This window comes from Pteronotus mesoamericanus, unplaced genomic scaffold (assembly GCF_021234165.1).
Source record: "Pteronotus mesoamericanus isolate MK-2021 breed Mesoamerican mustached bat unplaced genomic scaffold, CSHL_Meso_final contig_90, whole genome shotgun sequence".
Classification (NCBI taxonomy): Eukaryota; Metazoa; Chordata; class Mammalia; order Chiroptera; family Mormoopidae; genus Pteronotus; species Pteronotus mesoamericanus.
The window spans coordinates 22,476,991-22,499,031 of record NW_026555277.1 but is presented as its reverse complement, the minus strand read 5'-3'; the positions used below and the strand labels follow the sequence as shown (position 1 = coordinate 22,499,031).

Sequence of the window (22,041 nt, the reverse complement as noted above, 5' to 3'; positions counted from 1 at the left end):
ACTAAGCTTTGAGAAAAGCTGCTGTAGGCATACTGAGCCCCACAGAACTTACTCATAATAACAATGTGGGCTGTGGGGGGGGGGGGCAGAGGAGTTTTTTTGTTTAAAGGAACAGTTGACACCGTGGTCAAGAGCTTGGCACCCTGGCAGTCTTTGTTCCCTGTCCTGTAGTCCTATTTCAGCCTTTGGACCTCCTAGAGCCATTCTCTGGGATTATATTTGTTCCCATTGCTTCTTTCTATTTTTTTCTCCTTTTTATAAGATTTGTCTTGTCTTCTTTTCCCCTTCCTATGCAAATTATTTTCCATATTATGTAGTGAGATCTATCAACCTTTTGTTTCTGGTGGAGTTTGGTCCCAGTAAGAAACAATTTTTCTGGTGCTAGATTATAAACACATTTCCCTGTGGTTTCATTTTGTTTTTACATTTAAATTTCTGATGCACATAGATTTTGTTCAATTGTATGTTGTGAGCTGTGAATGGAATTTTGACCTTTTCCCAGCTGAGTTCCCATTAATGAAAAAGTCCATGTTTTCCAATACTGATTTGAAATGCCACCTTTTTTTTTAACATATTCCCATGTCCACTAAAATTTATTTCTCAATTCTCTGTCCAGTCTGGCTTTTTATGCCCCACTAACATACTCTTTTATATTATAGACTTTAAGGGAATTTCAAAGTGTCTCTCATAGGTTTTACACATTTCTCGATATATTTATGCCTAGCTATTTTATCTTTTGTCTTGGTAATATATATGGGATCTTCTCTTTGATTTTATCTTCTAATTGATTATTGTTTGCATGTATGAAGAACTGATTTCTCTATGTTAATTATTGTGTTATTGTTTGTTGTACTTCCCAGACATACCTCCTGAAACCAAGCTAGGTTTCCCTCATTTTCCCTTAGTTCCTATGCTGATTGTTGCGTTCTCTTGTCTGATTGCATGGTTGCTGCCTTGAGTAAATAGTAAATAAGTAGGAATAATGGACTTTTATACCTATTGTCCCTGATTTTCATGGGAATGCCTCTGGTTTTACCCCATTAAATAAGATGCTGGATATATTTATAATCACATTAAAATATTTATAAATTACTACTTTATTGAGTGCTTTTTAAAAAAAAAAATGAGTGCTGTATTTTGTCACGTGACTTTTGGCATTGATGGAGATTGTATTAGAGCCCAGCCAAGGGACAGTTACTTTATAAAGTGTTAACCATATACTAGAGAACTGATAAGAACTGAAAAGGCGCAAAAAAGACCAGTGGAATATCACGGAGGAAGCAGCTGCAGGAAGCACCCCCCAGCTCTGGGGCTGAGGGAGCAGAGGAAAGGATGGGATTGAAACAAAGTCCTGAAGGGAGAGTTCCAGCGCTCTGCGAGGGTGTGCACCTGGTCGGCACCGTGTCCCCGAAGGGCCGGACAAGGCTGGTCTGAGAAGGCGAAAAAGCCGCGAGCTGGAGGCAGAGGTTCCTGCTCAAGTCGGAGTTCCTGCCAGTGCCCGCCGTTTCCGTGGGGATGCTCACCGGGGTGGGGAGCAAGAAGGAAGTTGGATATTTCTCCCTCCTCCGTACTTCCAGGGTGGAGTAGGTAAAACAAGGCGAGGAAAATAACTAGTGCCATTCAAAATTTTAAAAGGTGTTACACAGCAGATTTCAAAAATGTAAAGACAGACCTAAGAAGTTAGCTGTGGTGAATTCTAAGTCGCAAGCCTACAGGTGGTTTTTATTTTTAGGCTTTTCAGCATTTTCCAAGTTTTTAAAAAGTTCTCCCAGGTGTTTTATACCTCTTTTGATATTTGCCAGATAAACTTTGTGGTTATTTACTATGGAAACTGAATAATGACAGATCTTTTTAAAAGTTTATTTCCATATGAAGGTAACTCTTGATTTTGAAAATAAACTAGACGAAGTGGGAAAACCGTTAGTTGTCCTTAAGCTCCTTTCCTGTAGATTTGGAATAAATGTGATTGTTTATTAACTGCGAAGGGTGCAGGACTGCAGAGGGCGTGGTGAGAGGGGCATGTACAAAAAAAAAACAAAACCCAAAAACAAAACAACAAAAAACCCAACAACAACCACAAAAAAAAAAAAAAAAAACCCACCCAAACGCTACTGTTCCCGGACTGGAAGTCCAGCTGAGAAGCCACTTAAAATACGGAATAAGATCGGATGACCCCAGAGGCCGTCCCAGGACCTGCGGGGCCGGTGAGAGGCAGGAGCGGGGCGCGGACGCCAAGCGCCCGCAGCGGGGAGGTGAAGGGATCTGCGCCGCGGGCATCAGCCCGGATAGTGCGCCCCGGTGTCGTCCTAACATCCTGGAAGGCGCTCGCCGAACTTTGGCGTCTTAATCGGGACTCTTCCATCCGGCTTGGCTGGATTTCCTGCTCCAGCAGTCGCGTCTTTTCGCCTGGTCGGGTCTGGGGTGCCAGCGATCCCTCCCGGGGGCCCTCGGAATCCCGAGCCCGCGCAGAGGAACCCGCGTGTGTCGCCACCATGGACGGGGCGGCCGAGCTGCTCCTCTACCTGAACGGGCGCAAGGTGCGCGCACCGGGCCCTCGGGGAACCGCAGGGAGGGGCTCCGGCCCCTTGGCCCTCGTGCTTGGGGCGCTAATGCACGCGGGGCGCTTGTGGGCTGCAAGCGGACTTGCCTTTGCACCCCACCTCCACCCCGGGGTAGGTAAAGCTCGAGTATTTACTGACTGCCCAGGGCCTGTGGGCCCCCACCTTCCTGCTGTTCCTTTTCCCCGCTTCCTCTGAGGCGCAAGGGCTGATTCCTCCCTGCCCCACCCTATAAACAAGGAAAGAAAGAGCTATTCTTATTCACCGAGCTGTGCGCTCCCAACTCTTCCCTCCCTCCTACCCCACCGGGAAGGAGACTGTGTTCCAATAGATTGAGAGCGATCTGGAGACGGCGGAGACTCAGCTCCGGGGGCGGGTTTGGAGGAGCGGGGGGGGGCGGTTAGGGTTGGGACAGGACCGCAGAGTTGAACTGATTTCAAATCCCTGCCGTCGTTTCTCAGATAACAAAATTATAACTTTCTGAAGGCACAGATCTTGGCAGAGCGGCGCCCATGTCGGGCTCCGGGGACTTGGTCTCCACTAAGTCCACTGCTGGTGTGGCCTGGCATGGCCTCTGTCCACTCAGAAGCCAGGCGTGCTCTGCAGAGCCTCTGGGACAGTTCCAGGCAGCGTTGACGTCGCTGCGGACGCAAAGCCCCGGGGCATCACCTAAGACACCTTCCCTATCCCGGCTGTCCCTCGCCCCACACAGGCATGACTCTGCTCGCTCTTCATGTCCCAGCATCTTAGCATCATGTTGCAAGGGGGGAACTAAGACAGGAGGGTTAAGGGGCGTCCTGAAGAGCCGACATCCCAGCTGTGCTACCTGCCTTTCCACTGTGTCATCGCCTGCAGGGCCACCTGTGATCCCTCCTCCCGGGTCACAGAATCCACAGCACTTTTCCTGACTGGCCCAGGAAACTCGCCTGGGAGCTACAGGAAGGTCAAGCGTCAGGGCCTCTCTCACTGTGAGAGGACTTCTAAGCCCTGAGCTTAATTTAACATTTGTGGTTTTGTAGTATTTTTCTGAAGAGGACTGCTCCCCCCGCCCCCTCAAACTACACAAGTTCTAGCTCCCGTCGAGCCTTCCTCTGCCCGTGCTCTCTGGCTTCCCCGCTGCCTAAGGTGAGCTTGTGTCTCCCGACCTGTACAGGAGACTGTCAGGACCCCCTGACAGGACGGCTGTGAGAGGGACATAGGGCGAAGGAGCGAAGTGTTCGCGTGATGCCACTTTTTCTTCTTTTGCATAACTGAATGGTACAGTTAGTGCAACCCTGGCCTTTTTATTGAAACAAACAAGGGTTCAATTTTGGCTCTAACTTTTATGGAGACACTTTAACCTCTGAGAGCCTCAGCTCCTCTGTTAAAAAGAGAATACTACTGCTTACTTCAGAGTGATGACGGGTACTTAGCAGGGTTTTGTTGAGGGTCCACTTTATGCCAGGCAGTGTCCCCAGCTCAGGGGATACAGCAGAGCACAGAAATGACAAAGTCCCTGCCTGTGTGTAGTTTATACTGTGCTGGCAAATAGACAACAAGCATCCAAATAAGTGGGAATGTATAAGGTCAGGCAGTGATAAGAGCTAGGACAAAAAATAAAGTGACGGGACAGAGAGTGGGCGGGAGCTGATACTCTCGGTGGGATGGACATTGCGGCCTCTGGGAGGACGACATTTGAGCAGGGACTGGCGTGAAGTAAGGAGGGAGCCCTGCCTGCAAACACCTGAAGGGAGGGTGTTTTAGAGGGAGGGGAGGTGCGAAGGTCCTCCCACAGGAGGACTCCTGGGCTGCGAGGGAATGGCGAGGAGGCTGGTGGGGCTGCAGACTGGCCAGGGGTCAGATTACTACAGCTTTGCAGGCACTGGTAAGGGTTTTGGTTAAATGAGGAAATAGATGTTTTGAGTCTAGTTTCTTCCTCCCCACCCAACACCCCCTTCCCTGGCTCCCAAACAAACTGCTGAGGGATTTTTGACACAGTGGCTAATAACAGTTTGTACCCTGTTGATTTTTAAAAATAAATAAGCTGGTTCTTATTTATGGGCTTGATTTATGAGCCAAGTGTCCTAAGATCTTTTGGAAAGTACACTGTAAGGATGTTGATTTTACAATTACCCTGTTAAAAGACATCTTGTCAACCTTTCCCTTTCCTTCCCCTCTCTTCCAATATTTGTTAAGAGTGTGCTTTAATCCTGGCAAGCAAGCCAGGATCACATGGACGGCATTTGTATAAAGTTTCTGGTTCACAGGGGAAAGACTGTTGAGAAAAGTGTGATACAGAAACCATCAGGGAAGACGGGTCTCGAAGTCTAGCATAACCTCTGGGATTAAAAACTTGCCCTTGCAAGGAAGCTTAGAAGCCAATTAGGAGACTCCGGGTGATGTGATTGGCCTGCGGTCTGTGCTTTTTGTGAAACCCCCCAAATCTCCAAAAGATGGCATTGGACAGGGTCTAAGGCCACTGCTCATTGGTCAGAGATTTAGTTGCAGAGAGATTTCTGAAGTCTGACTTGCCCCACCAGAGCCCCCAGAACAGGTGTTCCAGTTGCCATGAAGCTTGAGAGGGGAAGAGCCCATGAATATGTTATGCCCTGGATGCCACTCGCTAATGCAACTCTGGACGGAAGCACGTCATTCTACGTGGCAGTGAGGGGTAAAGATCAACGATGTGGGCTTTGAAACTAGTTAGACACATTTGAATCCTGCCCTGTCTGCTCTGCCACTCAGCAGCTCTAGAACCTCGGACAAGTTGCTTAATATCTCTGACTGACAAGTTGCTTAATATCTCTGCATAATGGAGCTAATAACAACACATTCTCCCATGGAATGGAGGTGAAGATTAAATTCCACGGAGAGTGGTTAGCAAAGCACTTGGGACCCAGTTAAACACTCGGTAATGACTTTTAATATCTGGACTGGAAAATAATCTGCTTCATGCATAGAGCCAGAACCTGCCAAATATCAAGGGGGCTAAAAAGTAGCCTTTTCTTTGCTCAACAAAAGGTACGGCCTTGATATCAATATCAGAATCTGGACCAAGCTGTCCACTGACTAGTGGTTTCTGGGGTTTTGGTTTACAGGGCTGGGCGAGGACATTTCTGGGCTGCTGGGATGGCTGTGATAATTCCGAGAAAGATGGAAGGGATGGAGGCGGCTTAGGCAGGAATTAAAATGAATTTTAAAGCACCTGAAGCTCAGGCGGAAGTGTCCTCACTGGCTGTCCCCTCAGACCTCCTTCTCTGCTCTAATGCTGCCGTGGGTTATTCTGCTTCCCTACCACCAGTAGCCCCACACTGTGTGCCCTCTTTCCTCCCTCTGCTCCTTGTTAGCCTTGTCCTTCCACACGTATCTCTCTCCCTTCCTCGTCGCCATTCTGTCACCTCCTTTCCCTCTCCCCTCAATTTCCTTTTTCTTCTTTCTGCTTCTGTCTTGGGTCTGAGAAGCCCTCCTCAGCCTTACACAGAGGAAAGTGATTTCTCAACTTTGTGCAATACGAACTTGAAATCTCCCCAAGGGCTGGTCGGAATACAAAGGGACAGGCTGTTCTTGCAACACCTAAGACTTGGCGTTGCAAGAGCAGCCTGTCTTGACCTGAGAACTGGCATCATCTCTCCAAACTAAAGTCAGGGAGAATAACTCTGTTTCCCATTTCCTCCCCACCCCCAGCCACTATCTGATCCTGGCCTCCCAGTTTAACTCCAACACCCACCGAGAAAGGGGGCATGTTACTTCCCTCCTCTTCTTCCCTCCTCTAAATATGTGTCCACCAAATCAAGAAAAATAAACATATTTCAAGCCAGTGACAGTTGGAGCCAAACTCCAATTTCTTGAAACATGTGGAATAAATACCCAAACAAGCAAGGTCTCTGCTTCCATTAATTTCTTTTAAAAATATACAAATACATCTCAAGCCTAAAATACTATTCTTTGCTATCTAGGCTGCCCAGATCTGTCTCTCCACTAAAATTTGGCTTCTGTGGATTTGCCAGCCTATGTATTAGGATTAGTTTTGGCTACTAATGGCACAAATTCAAAACTAACAGTGATTCAAACAAGATAAATCATTTTTTTTATTTTTAAATAAAGGATATCTGGGGATAGACATTACGGGGCTGGTCCAGAAGCTTTGTGTCATCTGAAACCTAGGTTCCTTCTTTCTCCTCTGCTGCTGCTAATATGTTGCCTTATGGTCTAAAGTGGCTGCTGGAGTTCTAGCCATTTCATTCCTATTCCAGGCAGCAGGAAGGAAGAAAGGAAGAGCATATGGTGGGATAGACAACCAGCAGTTTCTGCCACCATTATTGGCACTTCTCTCCTTGTCTTCCTTTTCTTCTGTTCAGATGTCCCACCCTGTGAGAAATCATCCCTCCCTCCTTAATGTTCTCACAGCAAATTGTACACATCATGTTCAAGTTATTCACTTCAATTAATTAACATTTATTATGTCCCTATGGTATATCACCAGCACCCAACTCAGTGGCTGACACAAAGGATAGTAGCAGGAGGTGATTTATCTCAGGGATCAAGAAAAGGCTTATACATCACCAATAATTATGATGCAGGGTCAAACATTCTGTGAACGATGTGTGGGCGTTGGCCATGGGAGCACAGAAGAGTATGGCTACTGGGAGCAGAGTGGGAAGGGGGTAGTAGATGGCAGCACCTGCCAACAAGAGAGAATATTTGAGCAGAGCTTTGAGCGACACACAAAATTCTGTCAAGCTAGGAGAAGCAGAAGACTTTCAGAGCCGCAGGGATTCTGTACTTGCACATGTAGTGAAGGATAAAGGTCCATGCAGTGCTAGGACTGGCTGGTTCTGCCATGTGAGTGAAGTTCAAGATACACGAGTTAAGTGGAAGAAAGATAATGGGCAGTTTATCAAAGAGGCTTTGTAGGCTATTCCAAGATGTTTGAATCTCTCCTTGTATCCCAGGTGCACTTGAATATAAATTCACCCAAGACCCACTCTGGGTGCTCATTAAAGATGCACATTTTCTTGTTTCCTCTCTCAGAAATTCCAGTTCCATGGAGTTTCATTTTAACAAGTATCTCCATGAACCAGCATGGCAGTTTGGCAGCCAGGAGCCTGTGTTGAATGTAGGCAGGTGCAGGAGATGATCAGACTTGGGTTTTAGAGAACTTGCCCTGATCATGGTATAGAGGGTGGCATCATGGGCACCAAGAATGGAGGCAGGGGGCTGGTTAGGGAGCTGGTATAATTGTTCAGGCCAGAGACAACAGGGTTGATTTCAGGGAGTGGGCACAGAAGTGAAGGGTGTTTAGAGAATCATTTTGGAAGTATAATTGGTGTCCCTGATTGTGGGGGACCAAAAGAAAGAAAACATTGAAAATTTCTAATCTTAGATGACCTAAGCAGATGGTGAGCTATTGAACAAGTAAGGGACAAGAAGGGAAAAAGTAAAATAAAGAGTTCTATTTGAGGGTCAATTAAGCCTGGGGTACTCCCTGTATTACTATATTGGAGATTCCTCTAAGGCATATATCTGACCTTGGTGATTGGTATGTGTGTCTCTTTGCCAGGCATATGGCCACTTAGAATTAAGGGTGAGGAGGCATCCATAGAATAAACATGTGCCCCCTCCTCATCTACCCTCCCAGAAGGGAAAATTAATGAACATGGTGAAAGAAGAACTCTACTTCTGAAATTATGAAGTAAACGATGCTTTTATTTGTGAATATATAAGAAATTCAAATTTTTAATCAAAAAAGAGAAAACTTGATTAGTTTGGAAAACATAATCAATGGTGCCATTTCAATCATGCCATCTGTTGTGTGTCCTGTTCTACCTCTCTGCTGCTGTGCTGCACACACAGACTTGCTTCTTAATGGTGTCCTTGCTTACACTTCTTTGTATCACTTGGCATGCATGTTTTATCTCCTCCTCCTCCTCCTCCTCCTCCTCCTCTCCCTCTTCCTCCTCCTCCTCCTTCTCCTCCTCCTTTCTTCTTCTTCTTCTTCTTCTTCTTCTTCTTCTTCTTCTTCTTCTTTTCTTTTGATTTATGGGCCATGGTTGATTGTAATCTCTTTCTGGAAACTTTAAACATGATAAGCAAATCAGTCTTTAAAAAAAAAAAACTATATCAATTTCTCAGAAGCCACTCTATTCCAGCAGTATATCCCTCTTTTTCTCCTCTCCCTCTCTTTCTCGCTCTCTCCCCCCTCTGTCCCTCCTTCCCTCCATCATTATTTTTTACTAATATCTGTTCCGTTACCCACGTTAGACTTCTTGGAGCAGCTGGACAGGCGTCATTAGTGTTCCGCTGCCTTAGAGGGCAGTGAACAGGGATGTGATGGTTCAGGACCAAGGACAGTGGCCAAGTGGTGGTGGGGCCCTAGATGTAGAATTTACACTTTTTAAAAAAATATTTTTTCTTTATTTTTATTGTTGACACTATTACAGATGTCCTCATTTCTCCCCTCTTTGCCTGCCTCCACCCAGCTCCCACCCCTCCCTCTCTGGCCATCACCACACTGTTGTCTGTGTCTGCGTTATGCCAAGCTACACATACATGCTCTTTGGCTCATCCCCTCCCCTTTTTTCATCCATTCCCCCCTCCCACCTCCACTCTGGCAGCTGTCAGCCTGTGCCACGTATCTATGCCTCTGTTTCTACTTGTCAGTTTATCAGTTTATTTTGTTCATTAGATTCCACATATAAGTGAGATCATATGGTATCTGTCTTTCTCGGACTGGCTTATTTCACTTAGCGTAATAACCTCCAGGTCCATCCATGCTGTTGCAGAAGATAAGATTTCCTTCTTTTTTATGCCCATTTACTGTTCCATTGTATAAATGTACCATAGCTTTTTTATCCACTCATCTATTGATAGGCACTTGGGCTGTTTCCAGATCTTGTAAGTAACTGTAAGCTATTGCAAGTAATGCTGCTATGAACATAGGGTTGCATATTTTCTTTGAATTGATGTTTCAGGATTCTTAGGATATATTCCCAGAAGTGGGACTGCTGGGTCAAAAGGCAGTACCATTTTTAATTTTAAGGAAATTCCATACTGTTTTTTACAGTGACTGAACCAGTCTGCATTCCCACCAACAGTGCATGAGGGTTCCCTTTTCTCCACATCCTTACCAGCACTTGCTGTTCATTGATTTATTGATGATAGCCATTCTGGCAGGTGTGAAGTGATGTTTCATTGTGGTTATAATTAGTATTTCTTTGATGATTAGTGATATTGAGCATTTTTTCATATGTTTATCGGCCATCTCTATGTCCTCTTTGGAGAAAGACTTTACACTTAAGTGAGGTGATTTTTTTATTATGGATGTTCCTTAAACATTAAATCAAGTTGCAGATATAAAAATTAGCTAATTAATGTGCACTTTCACCAAATTAACATAAGCCTGCTAATAGAAAATGACAAAAGCTCTTTAAAATTTGTGTACATAACTTATTTTTCCTTCCGGTTCAGGTGATAGAAAAAAATGTTGATCCTGAAACAATGCTGTTACCATATCTGAGAAAGAAGCATATCCTTTCCCTTTGCTTTGTGTTTGTGTGGGGGCAGGGTGGCTCTGACATCCCCATCAAGTGATATTTCAAGTAGCTTTTTAGAGACACACTGAGTCATATTGTCTACTATTGTGGTTTTATTGTGGTTCTTCTTTGAGAAAGTCCTACCTCTTAGTTTTGTGGGCAGTGTGCAATTGTGCAATTGTGACTGTCAGAAGAACCAAGTTCTTTCCAATCTCTGTTTCGGCACTTAATATTTTATAAATGGAAAAGCTACCAATGAGAATGAAAACAATGGATGTTAAAAGGGGTTTAATTAAGCATCCTTTAGAATTAAGAGTCACAATATTGACATTCTGTCTTTGAGGACTAATCATCATGCCCATCAGAAAAAGAGAGCACCGAAATCTCCTGAAATGAAAGTAAAAGAAAAATGGAGAAATTAAACCTGAGAATGCTACCTTAGAAAAACTTTCTAAATAAAAGTCATGTAAGGAATAAATTCTTAGCCTACTAAGCATGAACTCCAGTGGGCTTCCAGAGTTCTGTAGAACTCATTAAATTATATTCAAAATTATGTGACAATGAGAGTTTGTACTCTTTTTTCCTTCTGGAAAGAGTGAAATCCCCAAAACAATTCTCAAAAAACCTCAATAACTATATTCTGAAAATCCTTAAGATCTTTGGACATAAATATAATGAACACTGATTTCCTGGTTATCCATGGTACTAATGTATACTATTTCAGATTTGGTTCTCTTGTGAGTGAAAGAAAATCCCCAATATCAATAAACAAGATAGAAAAGAAAAGTTTATTCCTTTCTCATTGTGTTAGTTCAGATTCTCTGGGAATCAGAGACCAAACAATGGGATTAAATGTGCAAGAATCTTATTAAAAGAAATGACTGAGTGAAAGGAAATAGGGAGGGAGCCAGCAACACCTGGAGGAATGGATTTCAAAGTGCAGCCACCAGGTCTCTTGGTCAGTTACCCTCCCTGTTGAAGGTGTGTGAGGCACAGTCTCATGAATGTCATGCTCTCGTAAAGGAATCCCAAAGGCAGTTAGATCAGGGCTGGTAAAGCAGGGTCGCGATGTAATCAGGGAACCAAGTTCCTTACATCTTCCTGCTTTGCCCGCCCTTAGCATGCAGCTTGCTCCTCATCATCAGAGATGACTACTGAGGTCTAGCCATCATATCTGAATTCCAGAAAATAGGAAGAAGTAAGGGATGAAGAAGCAGGCACCCTCCTCCTTTTGAAGACATTTCACTCCTGGAAGTCATACACAACACCTACACTTACATCCCTATGGCCGCCATTGCTAATGGCTCCATCTGGCTGCAGAGGGGGCTTGGAAAATATAATTTTTATTCTGGGAAACCATGTGTGTAGCTTAAAATGGAGGTTTCTATTACCAAGGAAGAATAAGTAATCAGATGTCGGGGAACAACTAGCAGTTTCTGCCACCAAGAAGCAGAGAAATATGGCAAACATGGATAATATGACAAATATTTCAAGAATTGTTTTATAAGTGACATTTTACTTTGTATGTCATCAAAGACAGGTAATGTTGAGAACAAATGTACAATGTACTCATACTTAAGTCCTTGTATGTATAGACTCATCCTTTTTCTTAGTTTGGCCTAATTTTTGGCAACCCGAAGTTCAGTTGTTTTGAAAAGGAGGAAGACTAGATATAACACAGAAATGGAAATGAAGAATTTACAAGACTCTGAATAATAGTAGCTAAGATCTAAATCATCATTTGATAATTATGTATCAAATTATGTATCAATTAATTATATATTTAAATCTTTGATAATATTGTCTCCTGAACTCATGCTATTCTGGAAAGAGAATTATGGAAAATACATTATCCTTAACTGTGCTCTTTGCAGTCCAACTCACAGGAACTAAGTACAGCTGTGGAGGGGGAGGCTGCGGAGCCTGCACAGTGAGGGTATCACGCTATAGCCCCGCTACCAGGAAGATAAGGTACCTTGTAGCAAAGTTCAGATACAATTGAAATTTTGTAGTTTTAAGCCTCGTTTTAGTCCTCTATTTGGTAAATATGCATTGAGCACCTGCTCTGTGACAGGAACTGTACTAGGTAGTACCTAGTGATGAACAAAGCAAACATTATCTCAGGAATATGAATGGATTATTTAAAATGTGCCATCAATGAGGATAACACATAGTCGGAGAAGCCCCTGCTGAAAGTTAAAGGGCTGTCGGGCCCCCTGTGCTGAAATCGCAGGGAAGGATAAGGTCCCCCTCACGCTGTTGCATTACCACTGCAGCCGGCTGATGACCTCCTTGCACCACCCTTGCTCCCATGTAGTGGATTCTCCATAAATCGCTCAGAGAAATCTGTTTCAAGTCTAAGTCAGATCACAACACTCTCCTACTGAAAAATCACCAATGATCCCCATTACATTTAACCTCTTCTCTTTCATGTCTGCTATTTCTTCTTCTTCTTCACATTTGCCGAGTTTCTTGCATCTGTGGATTTATGGTTTACGTCTTCTATCTGCTTTGGAAACTTCTTAAGCCGTTACCTCTTCAAATATTTATTCACTCTCTCTCTCCCTCACCTTCCCCTTTTTGGGACTCCAGGTATGCATGTTAGACCATTTTACATTGTTTCACAAATCTCAGATGAGGGCCAAGAATGTGAACACTGGTGAGATATCAGAGAACTGATATGACAAATATTTCAGAGAACTGCCTGTGTTCCATGGCCAAGCCATCCGCTTCCTGAACTCTGGGCATCTCTCCCAGCTTTACAGCCTGGATACCCACTTTTTCGGTCACTGGGGAGTTCTTCTTGCTCTCCTGTTTCACTTTCTATGCTTTGGGAGATCTCTTGCAGCCGTGCCACCTGGCTTTAGCCTCTGGAGGGTGGCGATTGCCCTACACTCTGTGCCCATGGTTTTCTCTCAGCTCTCCTGCTCTCCCCACGTCCTCCTCGTCTAAGGGCCAATTTGCCTGGAGAGTTTCTTTCAGCTCCCATCCCTGCCCTCAGTGTTCAGTGAAGTCTGGTGGGGAAGAGTTTGGGAATTGTGAGTCCAGATTTGTATTTTAATTTATTACATCCGCCGACATGTAGCTGTTAAAAGTTTTCTGAAAGTTGGTCTGGGTCCTTCCTACTCCTCCCTAACTAAGGCAGATTCCTTCTCCTCTGTCCATTTCAGTTACAGATGAGAATAGCCTTCTCTCTTATAATATACTTAACATACTATGTTAACATAGTATGTTAGCATACTAAGCATCTCATGAATTCTTTCAAATTATGACTATAAAGCATTTAAGGGTTTTATTACAGGAATCGTTAAGGGTTTTAGAAAGAGAGTGAAAAGTTTCTTACAACTTTCTACATCTGAACTGGACGGTCTGTTGCTTCTGAATCAATATTCAACCTCCTGTGCCTCCTGTCCTTCACCGTTACCTATCTTGTCCCTGCCTCTCTCAGCCTTGAATGTGAACCCCTGTGTTCACAAGCTCCAGCCTCATTGGCCTTCTTTCTGTCCTTCATTCTGTCCTTAAACACCCCAAGCTCATTTCTGCTTCAGCGCCTGTACATGCGTTGTGCCCCTGCCTGGAATGTTTTCATTTACAACTTTTCATGCCTGATTCCTCCAAATCATTCAGGTTTAAGCAAAAACATTACATTCTCAGCCCTCCCTGGCCACGCCTTCGCAGCAGTCCCCACCTTACCTCTGCAGTTCCCAATTCTCTTAGCCTATGTTAATTTATTCATAGCACTTCTCACCATCTCAGTGTATGTATGTATGTATTGTCTATGTACATAGGTATTGTCTATCTTCCCTTCACTAAAATGTTCCCTCTACACAGGAAGGGATTTTTATCCAGTGACTCCTAGCATCTGGAACTCTGCCTGCTACATAGAAGGCACTCAATAAATATTTACATTTATTTATAAGTGAATGATATTTTTTTGATCTTTCCTTTGTGTGTGTTCATACAGAAGCATACTGCGTATGATTGTTTAGAACCCTGTACGTTTTGTTTAACTTCTCATGAATATTTTTTTAAAATAATGTAATTTTAATGATTGTGTATATTCCATTGCTTGAGTGCACAAAAATCAATCCCCAGACAGATTGCTTTTTCTTGTGCATTTTAGCAACATGTCAGTTATACGTGTGTGTGCATATATATATTTATGTTTGTGACCATTTATAATACATCCATAGAGGCAGAATTTCAGAGTAAAAGAGTGTTTGCACCTGAAAGGTTTTCATGCCTTCCAGACAAATGACTCCCAGAAGAGCTCTATCAAGTTACATTTTTATACGACAATACATGAGTTTCATTGTTCCAAACCTTTGGTAATAATGCTGTTACAACTTTTTAAAATATTTATAATTTTTTTAAATAAAATTGTGTTTCTCATTGCATAATTTGAATTGCTATTGGTTATTTTGAAGTTGAACATATGTTTCATGTATTTAATTGGCCATATCATTTGTAGTTCTGTGTGGCGAATGGGAACATTTTCAAATGAACATTTTGACTCGCACATACTCAAGCAGTAGGTTTGTGGGGTTGAGGGGTTGTGTATCCCACACCCTATTTCTTCTTCTGAAGCACAGTTTCAAATGCACTTTTTCCCCCAACCAACCCCTGGCTCAGCACCTGCATAGAAGATGGATATGCTCTAGAGAGGAGAGTGTCAGACCCTCATTGAAGAGAACAAACACAAAGTTAGTGGGAACGGTTCTGGAGTTCGAATGTGGAGGTTGAACTGAATCCTGTCTCTGGCATCCAGCTGTGTCCCTGAGCAAATCCCTCTGACTCTCAGATACCTGCTTTGGTAAAATGAACGTGAGCTCAAGATAAAATTTATATGCAAAGCCTGGGACAGTATATGAAACTTTTCATATCGGAGATGCTCAGTAGAGGTTTGCACAGTATAATTTGTGCTTTTCTTTTGCGTTCTGAAGACACTGCCCAGCCAACGCCTGTCTGATCCCCTTCTGTTCTGTGTACGGTGCTGCCATCACGACAGTAGAAGGCATAGGAGGCACCACGACCAGGGTTCATCCTGTTCAGGTAAGGGTGAGCTGCTGCTTCCTAAGATTTCTGGGCTTTGAAAACAGTTCACGTCATGATGAGCCCCTGAGATGAACACAGCAGCGTTGTCTGGGCCCTCATGCTTGGTCAGCCAGCAGGTGAAAAGAAGCTGGGACCGCGAGTGAAACCTGGGCTGCGTGGGTGTTTCGTGACTGACTTCTTGGAAAGATGCTTTCCAGAGACTAGAGGACTTTCTCTAAAAACAAACAGCAACAGCAACAAAAACCCTGCCATCACTGTGTTTGTTTTCTGTGTTCTAATTAGATGGGACCTATTCGTTATCCACCTTACATCTTCCAACCTTACAAAGAAATGAGAGCCATGTGCACTGAGGAATATAATTTTATTGTTGTTTTGTTTTTATAAAGTAGAAAATACCATGATTTTAAAGCTGAATGAAAATCTCAGCTACCCAAAAGAGTTAAATGTAGGACGTGTTTAGAAGACAGGTCATAGGAATTGTCAATGAATTTTGAGGCTTTTCCTTCTAAGGCAGCACCTTCTTAGAGCTTTGCCTCAAGTGAGAGGGCACCTGTCACTCCTAGGTCTTTCAAGTTTTTTATACATTTGCCATGAAAATGCTGTTTGCTACATGTTTTTATCTAAGTTGATGAGGGTCACTTAAGAGGAGAGGACTGAAGAGGGAAAAGATTGGGATGACCTAGAAAGTGGCCCAACTTCAAATGCTCTGGACTTGAAAGTATCTTGGGTTCTGTTTATGTTCTATGAAACCCATTACCTAGAGGGAGCGAATTCTGCCTGGATACTCTTGTGAGACTTTGCTGTTTGCAGACACAAAAACACACTTTCGTTCAGCAGCTGCTGCTGAGCTCCTGGTTGCAATGCAGCCAAAAGACAGCTTCCAAAATGGGTTTGCACCTTTGAAGTTAGATTCCCAAGAGGCCATGCTGGGGGTGGGAAAGGGTTGGAAGAAAAATAAAGGCTGTGTTTCCTTCAAGGCTATGTTTCCTTCTTGATTGTTTTCAGGACGCACTGGCGCTTTGTAAACAAACTTCTATGAGCCAAAGCATTAGGGTGGTAGTGGGCAGATATAGGGATGCTGAAAATACTTGGGGTTTGTTTGGTTGTTGTTCATTTGGGGTTTATCCCCCCTCACCTTGAGTATGATTCAGTTCATTTCTCTGCAAGGCTTCTGAGAAGTAACCTTTATCTCAGTTATTCCCATTCGGGACTACAAATCAAAACCACCTGGGAATCTTTAAAAAACATATGCCTGTGTGATCTTGGTTGCTGCTTTTGGAAATGTTTCAACTCCCCCTGGTGTTTCAGGAGGCTTAAAACCTTGAATGAGGCTCCAAAACTGGTGAAGACCAGTAATCATGGCCACCCAGCCCAGGAAAGGGAGATGTCTGGGATGAAAAGGATTGCCTGGGGCCTCTTTTACAACTTTAATGTGCATGTGATTTACCTGGTCATCTTGTGAAAATACAGGTTGTGATTCAGTAGGTCTGGCGTGGAGCCCAAGATTCTGCACTTCTAACGTTTTTTTTGCTTCCAGGAGAGGATCACCAAGTGTCATGGCACCCATTGTGGGTTCTGCAACCCTGGGATGGAGATGTCCATCTACACGCTGCTCAAGAACCATCCTGATCCCACTCTGGATCAGTTAACTGATGCCCTTGGTGGTAGGTTCTTTGTGTGTGTGCTTTTATTTTTAAATAATGTTTATGATGACAATGACGAATATTAATATTGGACACCTACCATGTGCCCCATGGTGCGTTAAATGCCTATGTAAAGATTATCTCATTTACTCTTTGCAGTAACTTTATATATTGACCAAATATCCCAAGTTACTGATGAAAAAAAATCTGCCTTTGTAGATTTGGTGGACTGAAATGTCAGTCAAATAGGGCTTCCTTCCAGGACGGGGCCCTTATTTCCATCATGCATTTGGCAGTCTGTGCCCCTCTTTAGCCTTGATGAACAGAGCTGGGTTTTTCTCCTTTAAGTAACCTGTGCCGTTGCACTGGATACAGGCCCATAATTGATGCATGCAAGACTTTCTCTAATGTGAGTAGAAGAAACAGAATCTACTGAGTACATTTTTTTCCCCAATGAAACAAAACACTATGGTTGTCAGGCGTGATAAGGAGAACAGCCACGTGGGTACTGATTCAGGGCTACTTCTTATCTCAAGGTCTGTGATTGTGGTTTGTTATCTGACCTTAGGCAGGGCACGTACTCTCATTCACTGGGCTTGCCTTAGTACTCTGGTAAGGAGCACCTAAACCCTTTGATATGGGCTGTGGGTCCTTGTTCCCGAGTCAGATACCCCGTGCTGTGCTCCTGCGGCCCTCCCTGCGTAACCTATCACAGCCTTACCCTATCACAGCGTTGCGCACACAGTGGTGGGACTGCCCATTTGCTCTTCTGTCTGTTCATCAGCCTTTCATGTGCTTGACAGTAGAAGCCAAGTTTCTCCAGAGCTGGTCATCATTCACTGATTAAATAACCACTCCGTCAATAATTGCTGAATGACTAGGTGGGCAAACAACCTTGAAATGAGGGACACAGATTGTCCTTTGAAAGTTAAACCATGAAACCAGTATACCATAAACAAGAACAAAGTGGTAATAATACTTGTTAACATTTATTATTAATAAAATGTTAAATATCAATATTAAAAATAAACCATTGTTAATATTTATTACTATGTGCCAGATGTTGTCATAAGATGTTTAAATTATGGTAACAACTGTTAGTAATACTGTGTTGTGTACATGAAATTTGCTAATAGATCTTAAGTGTTCTTACCACACACACACACACACACACACACACACAATGGTAATTATGTGAGGTAATAAATGTGTTAATTAACCTGAATGTGGTAATTATTTAACAAAGTATACAAATGTCAATTCATCACATTGTATACTGTAAATACATACAATTCTATTTATCAATTATACTTCAATAAAGCTGAAAAATTCTTAGTAGAATCAGAATAAATTCTTGGTTATTTGTTTTTTTCACCCAATAGACTTCTCTCTGCTGTCAAAGTAAAGAAAATGGGGTTTGCTGTTTGAACCAAGGAATAAATAGATTACCAGAATTTGAGGAAGGAGATAAGGTCAGTGAAATACAAATTTTTTAGAAGGATTTCTCAGGACATAATCAGAAACCCACTGACTTTTAGGAAGAATAAATGGCTACCCAAGTTAAGTCAGTTTGGGGTGTGTCCCCTCTCCTATTCTCACTCCATCTCTGTTCCCACCCCCCCCAAAAATATCTATCCTAACAACTTCATTCCTCATGCCAGATATTACTCTTGTTCAAAGTACAGCAATCTCTAGGAGAAAAAACCACATTGATACCTTAGTGTTTCTTAGTTTTTAAAAAAGCCTCCTTCGAGTCTTTTTTCAAGGGCCAGAAGCAAAGTGGAGATGTTAGGGAGATGAAAGAACAGGTGGGAACTCGGGGAAACGTTCTTGTTCTCAGCGGGGTCTGGTGCTGCTGCCTGCCTCTTCTGCTTTCCCCAGACTCCAGAGAGAGTATAGGGCTTTGGAGGCTCACAAACATCTGCAGTGGTGCTAAGAACCAGGTCTGTGTTAGAGCCCTTGACTTAAAGCCCAGGGATTATATCTGGCCAGCTGCTTTTTTATCTGTCTCTGTATATCTTTTTTGTTCTGACCTCATTCCACAAAAGATTTAAAGTACAGTAGTTAGAGTTGACTGATGACAGTAACTTTTGTTGCTTTCTCTTTCTAAGACAAGCCAAAAACTTTTCTCAGAAGAGGAGTTTCTGCCATTGGATCCAACTCAGGAATTGATTTTTCCTCCTGAGCTAAATGGTAAGTTAAGGCAAAGTTGAGTTCATCCTAGAGGAATTCATAATGAAATGATAGGAATCATATTTGCTTCTGGATCCTCTCAAAGGCTGATTGGCAAACAGGTAATGTCCACCTGTCATCCTTAGTTCAATGTCTAAAGGTTTGGGACCAATGCAGAGATGGGGGAGTAAGCGTGAAATTACGTCAAGGAGGCAGCTGAATGTATGAATCAGAAGTGAGTATCTATAAAAAAGTTAAGAAATGACATGACAACACTTGCAGATTTATACATGTTTTCTACTGGAAGTAGAAAGTGTATTATTCCATAGAATGTTTTGACAAAATTAGGCATGTTAAAATATTTTCAAACATTGAAATGAATTCCTTTGAGATAAAAAAAAATACCAAAAAAAGACATTGGGACAGTCCCCAGAAGGAGTAAAATATTGTCCTATTTTTATTCTGATTCCTAGTGAAGCTGTACTTTTAGGTCATTTTTATTTTTTATTTTTTTAAGAATCTCTATTTCCTTTCTCTGTTCCTACAAAGATAGAGCAAAAACAGGTGAAAATATTGTCATAAGATAATCTCAAGTTCCTACTGGTTTTTCAACAGATAATGGCTGAGAGACAACCACAAAGGACCAGAGTTTTTGGTGGTGATAGAATAACTTGGATTTCCCCAGTGACCCTGAAGGAACTTCTAGAAGCTAAAGTCTAGTATCCCCAGGCCCCTGTCATCATGGGAAACACCTCCACGGGTATGCAGAACCCCAAGGAAACCTGGGGAAAGTCCACTGGGGAAAAGAACCTCATATACATGTCTCAGGAAAATCTGCTTGATTCCATCTTGACTTCCTCAGCATTGCTCAAAAGACCTCCACGACTTCTGCTACATAAGTCAATTCCTATTGTCCCTAATTGGAGCAGTGCACAGAGTAGCACCCAAGAGGCCTGCTTCACAGCAAAGCAGGAGCAGCAGTCCAGTGACAGCTGTCCCGTCTTGCCCTGTGGAGACTGATCTGGGGCTCATATTTGAAATGGTTCTTTGTTTTCCTCTCTCAGTGGTATCTCAGTAGGTATAAGCTGCAGTTACAGGGTCTTCCTCTTGTATCTATTGTAAGCTCACTTTGACTGCCTGCCTCTTTGAGGAGTCTCCTGGAGTTCCTCCCCAGGAGAATTTTGAGTATGCCACAAGCTGTCTTGGATTCATCGGCTAAGTGTTAAGGCTGACAAGTCCAAAGGGTCCCCCAGTGCAGTGAAAATTCATCTGGCTATTCCCTTTGTGCATGTGTGACTTGGCAATGAACAGGCCAGTAGAAAGATACGTAGTTTTTATGTACTTAAAGACATCAGCTTTAATAACAATTTCAAAATTAACAAGGCAATTAGCCCCCTTTATCCTAGTTTTCTTATTTTTTTTTAATCCTGTAGGGCCTGAAGTAAAGTTTAAAGGTGCCTTTCACCCAGTTATAATTTCTCCTGATAGAATTGAAGAACTGAATGCTATGAACTATGCATATAATGGTGAGCTCTCAAGATCTCTGTTTTCTTAGTTAATATGCATTAATTTATTTTGTTTGCCCAGCAGAGAACCAGAAAAAAGAATTATTGCTAATTACAATATACAGAGAGATTCTCTTCTTATTAGAATGATAGCACTCTGGAGGAGGCTCAGGAAAGGATTCTCTATAATTATATGAGATGCTAGTAGTCTGAGTAGTCTAGAAAGTTTTACTGGATAACTTTCAATGTGCTCCATATTGGAGAAATTTAACAACTGTTCAATAAAGGGCATTGTGCTAAGTGATGGACAGAAAATAAGGACAAATAGAACACAGTCTTTGATCTCCAGAAGCACCGTAGTAAGCAAAGCAAGTTTATGTATTAAGCAACTTACAGCCTGGTTTTTCCTTTTCATCCTATTAAAGGAAATTGATTTAATGGCAATGATGAGAAGCAATATAAATGTGAGGCTGGAGTCTGGCTTTGGAGTTTAATTCTTGACTATGTCACATATTAGCTGGAAAAACTTAGTCAAGTTACTTAACTGAGTCTCAGTTTCTTAATCTGTGAAATAGAGCTAATAATATCTCAACAGTTTGTTAGGATTCAAGGAGATTCTGTGGAGTGTTCAGTATAGTGTTTGACATAGTCAGTGTTCAAAACATTTAGCCATATCACAACCTTCATCACCAACACCACCTCCATCAACAACACCTTCATCACCAACAGCACCTTCATCACCAACACCTTCATCACCAACACCACCTCCATCACTACCACTATCATCACCAATGAGCAGGGCAGCATGAATCCAGCATAAAGACCCCAAATCCATAGTCTGAAACGTAATGCATATTTCCAGGTCAGCAATGATCGCATTGTGTTATCTACTACTGATTTCATTTCAGGGCTGATCTTTGGTGCCGGCCTCAGCCTGGCTCAGGTGAAAGACATCCTGGCTGATGCAATCCTGAAGCTCCCAGAGGAGAAGACACAAACATACCAAGCTCTCCAGAAGCATTTGGGAACTCTGGCTGTATGCCAGATCAGGAACATGGCTGTATGTATCTGATGAAAGTAAACTGGTGTATGTTGTTTGAATGACTGTCCCTAACAAGTCATAACAGTTTCATTCTTTTCAAACAGGCAAAAAAGTATAGTTCTCCAAAGCCTTGCTTAATTCTTATTTTATCTCTAGTGTTTTTATACTTGCACAACTGGAGTGAAAATAACTCATTATTTTAAAAAGTCTTTAGGGGGCTACATCTTGAGCAGACATCTAGATTCAGATCTAAATCCCATCCTGGCTGTGGGCAACTGTACCCTCAACTTGCTCTCAAAAGGTAAGTAACAGCTCCTTCTTGAGGATAATTAAATCTGCTCCTTCCCCCCTCTGTCTCTCTGGGGATACAGGAAGTCCAGTTTTGAAAATGACTATTCTTTATATTGTCTGTAATTCTCTCTGCCTTTCTGGATCCTGGAAAGTTGGTCAGTCTGATCCTGATTCTACATATTTCCAATGTGTTCCTCTCTTCCTTTTTGAGGACCAGAGCTAGATATTTTCCCATACTGGTCATCCGACAATGACCACATTGGG

At 42.7% G+C, this 22,041-nt stretch overlaps 1 protein-coding gene across 1 annotated transcript in view; it reads left to right on the top strand.

The window, feature by feature from the left end:
* The first annotated feature begins 2,492 nt into the window (after positions 1 to 2,492).
* Positions 2,493 to 22,041, top strand: part of LOC129080714 (aldehyde oxidase-like) — a 67,760-nt gene continuing 48,211 nt past the window's right edge. The window contains 12 exon segments of the mRNA XM_054586212.1: positions 2,493 to 2,537; positions 10,005 to 10,062; positions 11,944 to 12,040; positions 15,013 to 15,121; positions 16,662 to 16,792; positions 17,116 to 17,176; positions 18,150 to 18,239; positions 18,879 to 18,957; positions 19,553 to 19,699; positions 20,373 to 20,465; positions 21,353 to 21,504; positions 21,694 to 21,787. Of these exon segments, the coding sequence (XP_054442187.1) occupies positions 2,493 to 2,537; positions 10,005 to 10,062; positions 11,944 to 12,040; positions 15,013 to 15,121; positions 16,662 to 16,792; positions 17,116 to 17,176; positions 18,150 to 18,239; positions 18,879 to 18,957; positions 19,553 to 19,699; positions 20,373 to 20,465; positions 21,353 to 21,504; positions 21,694 to 21,787 (1,156 nt within the window).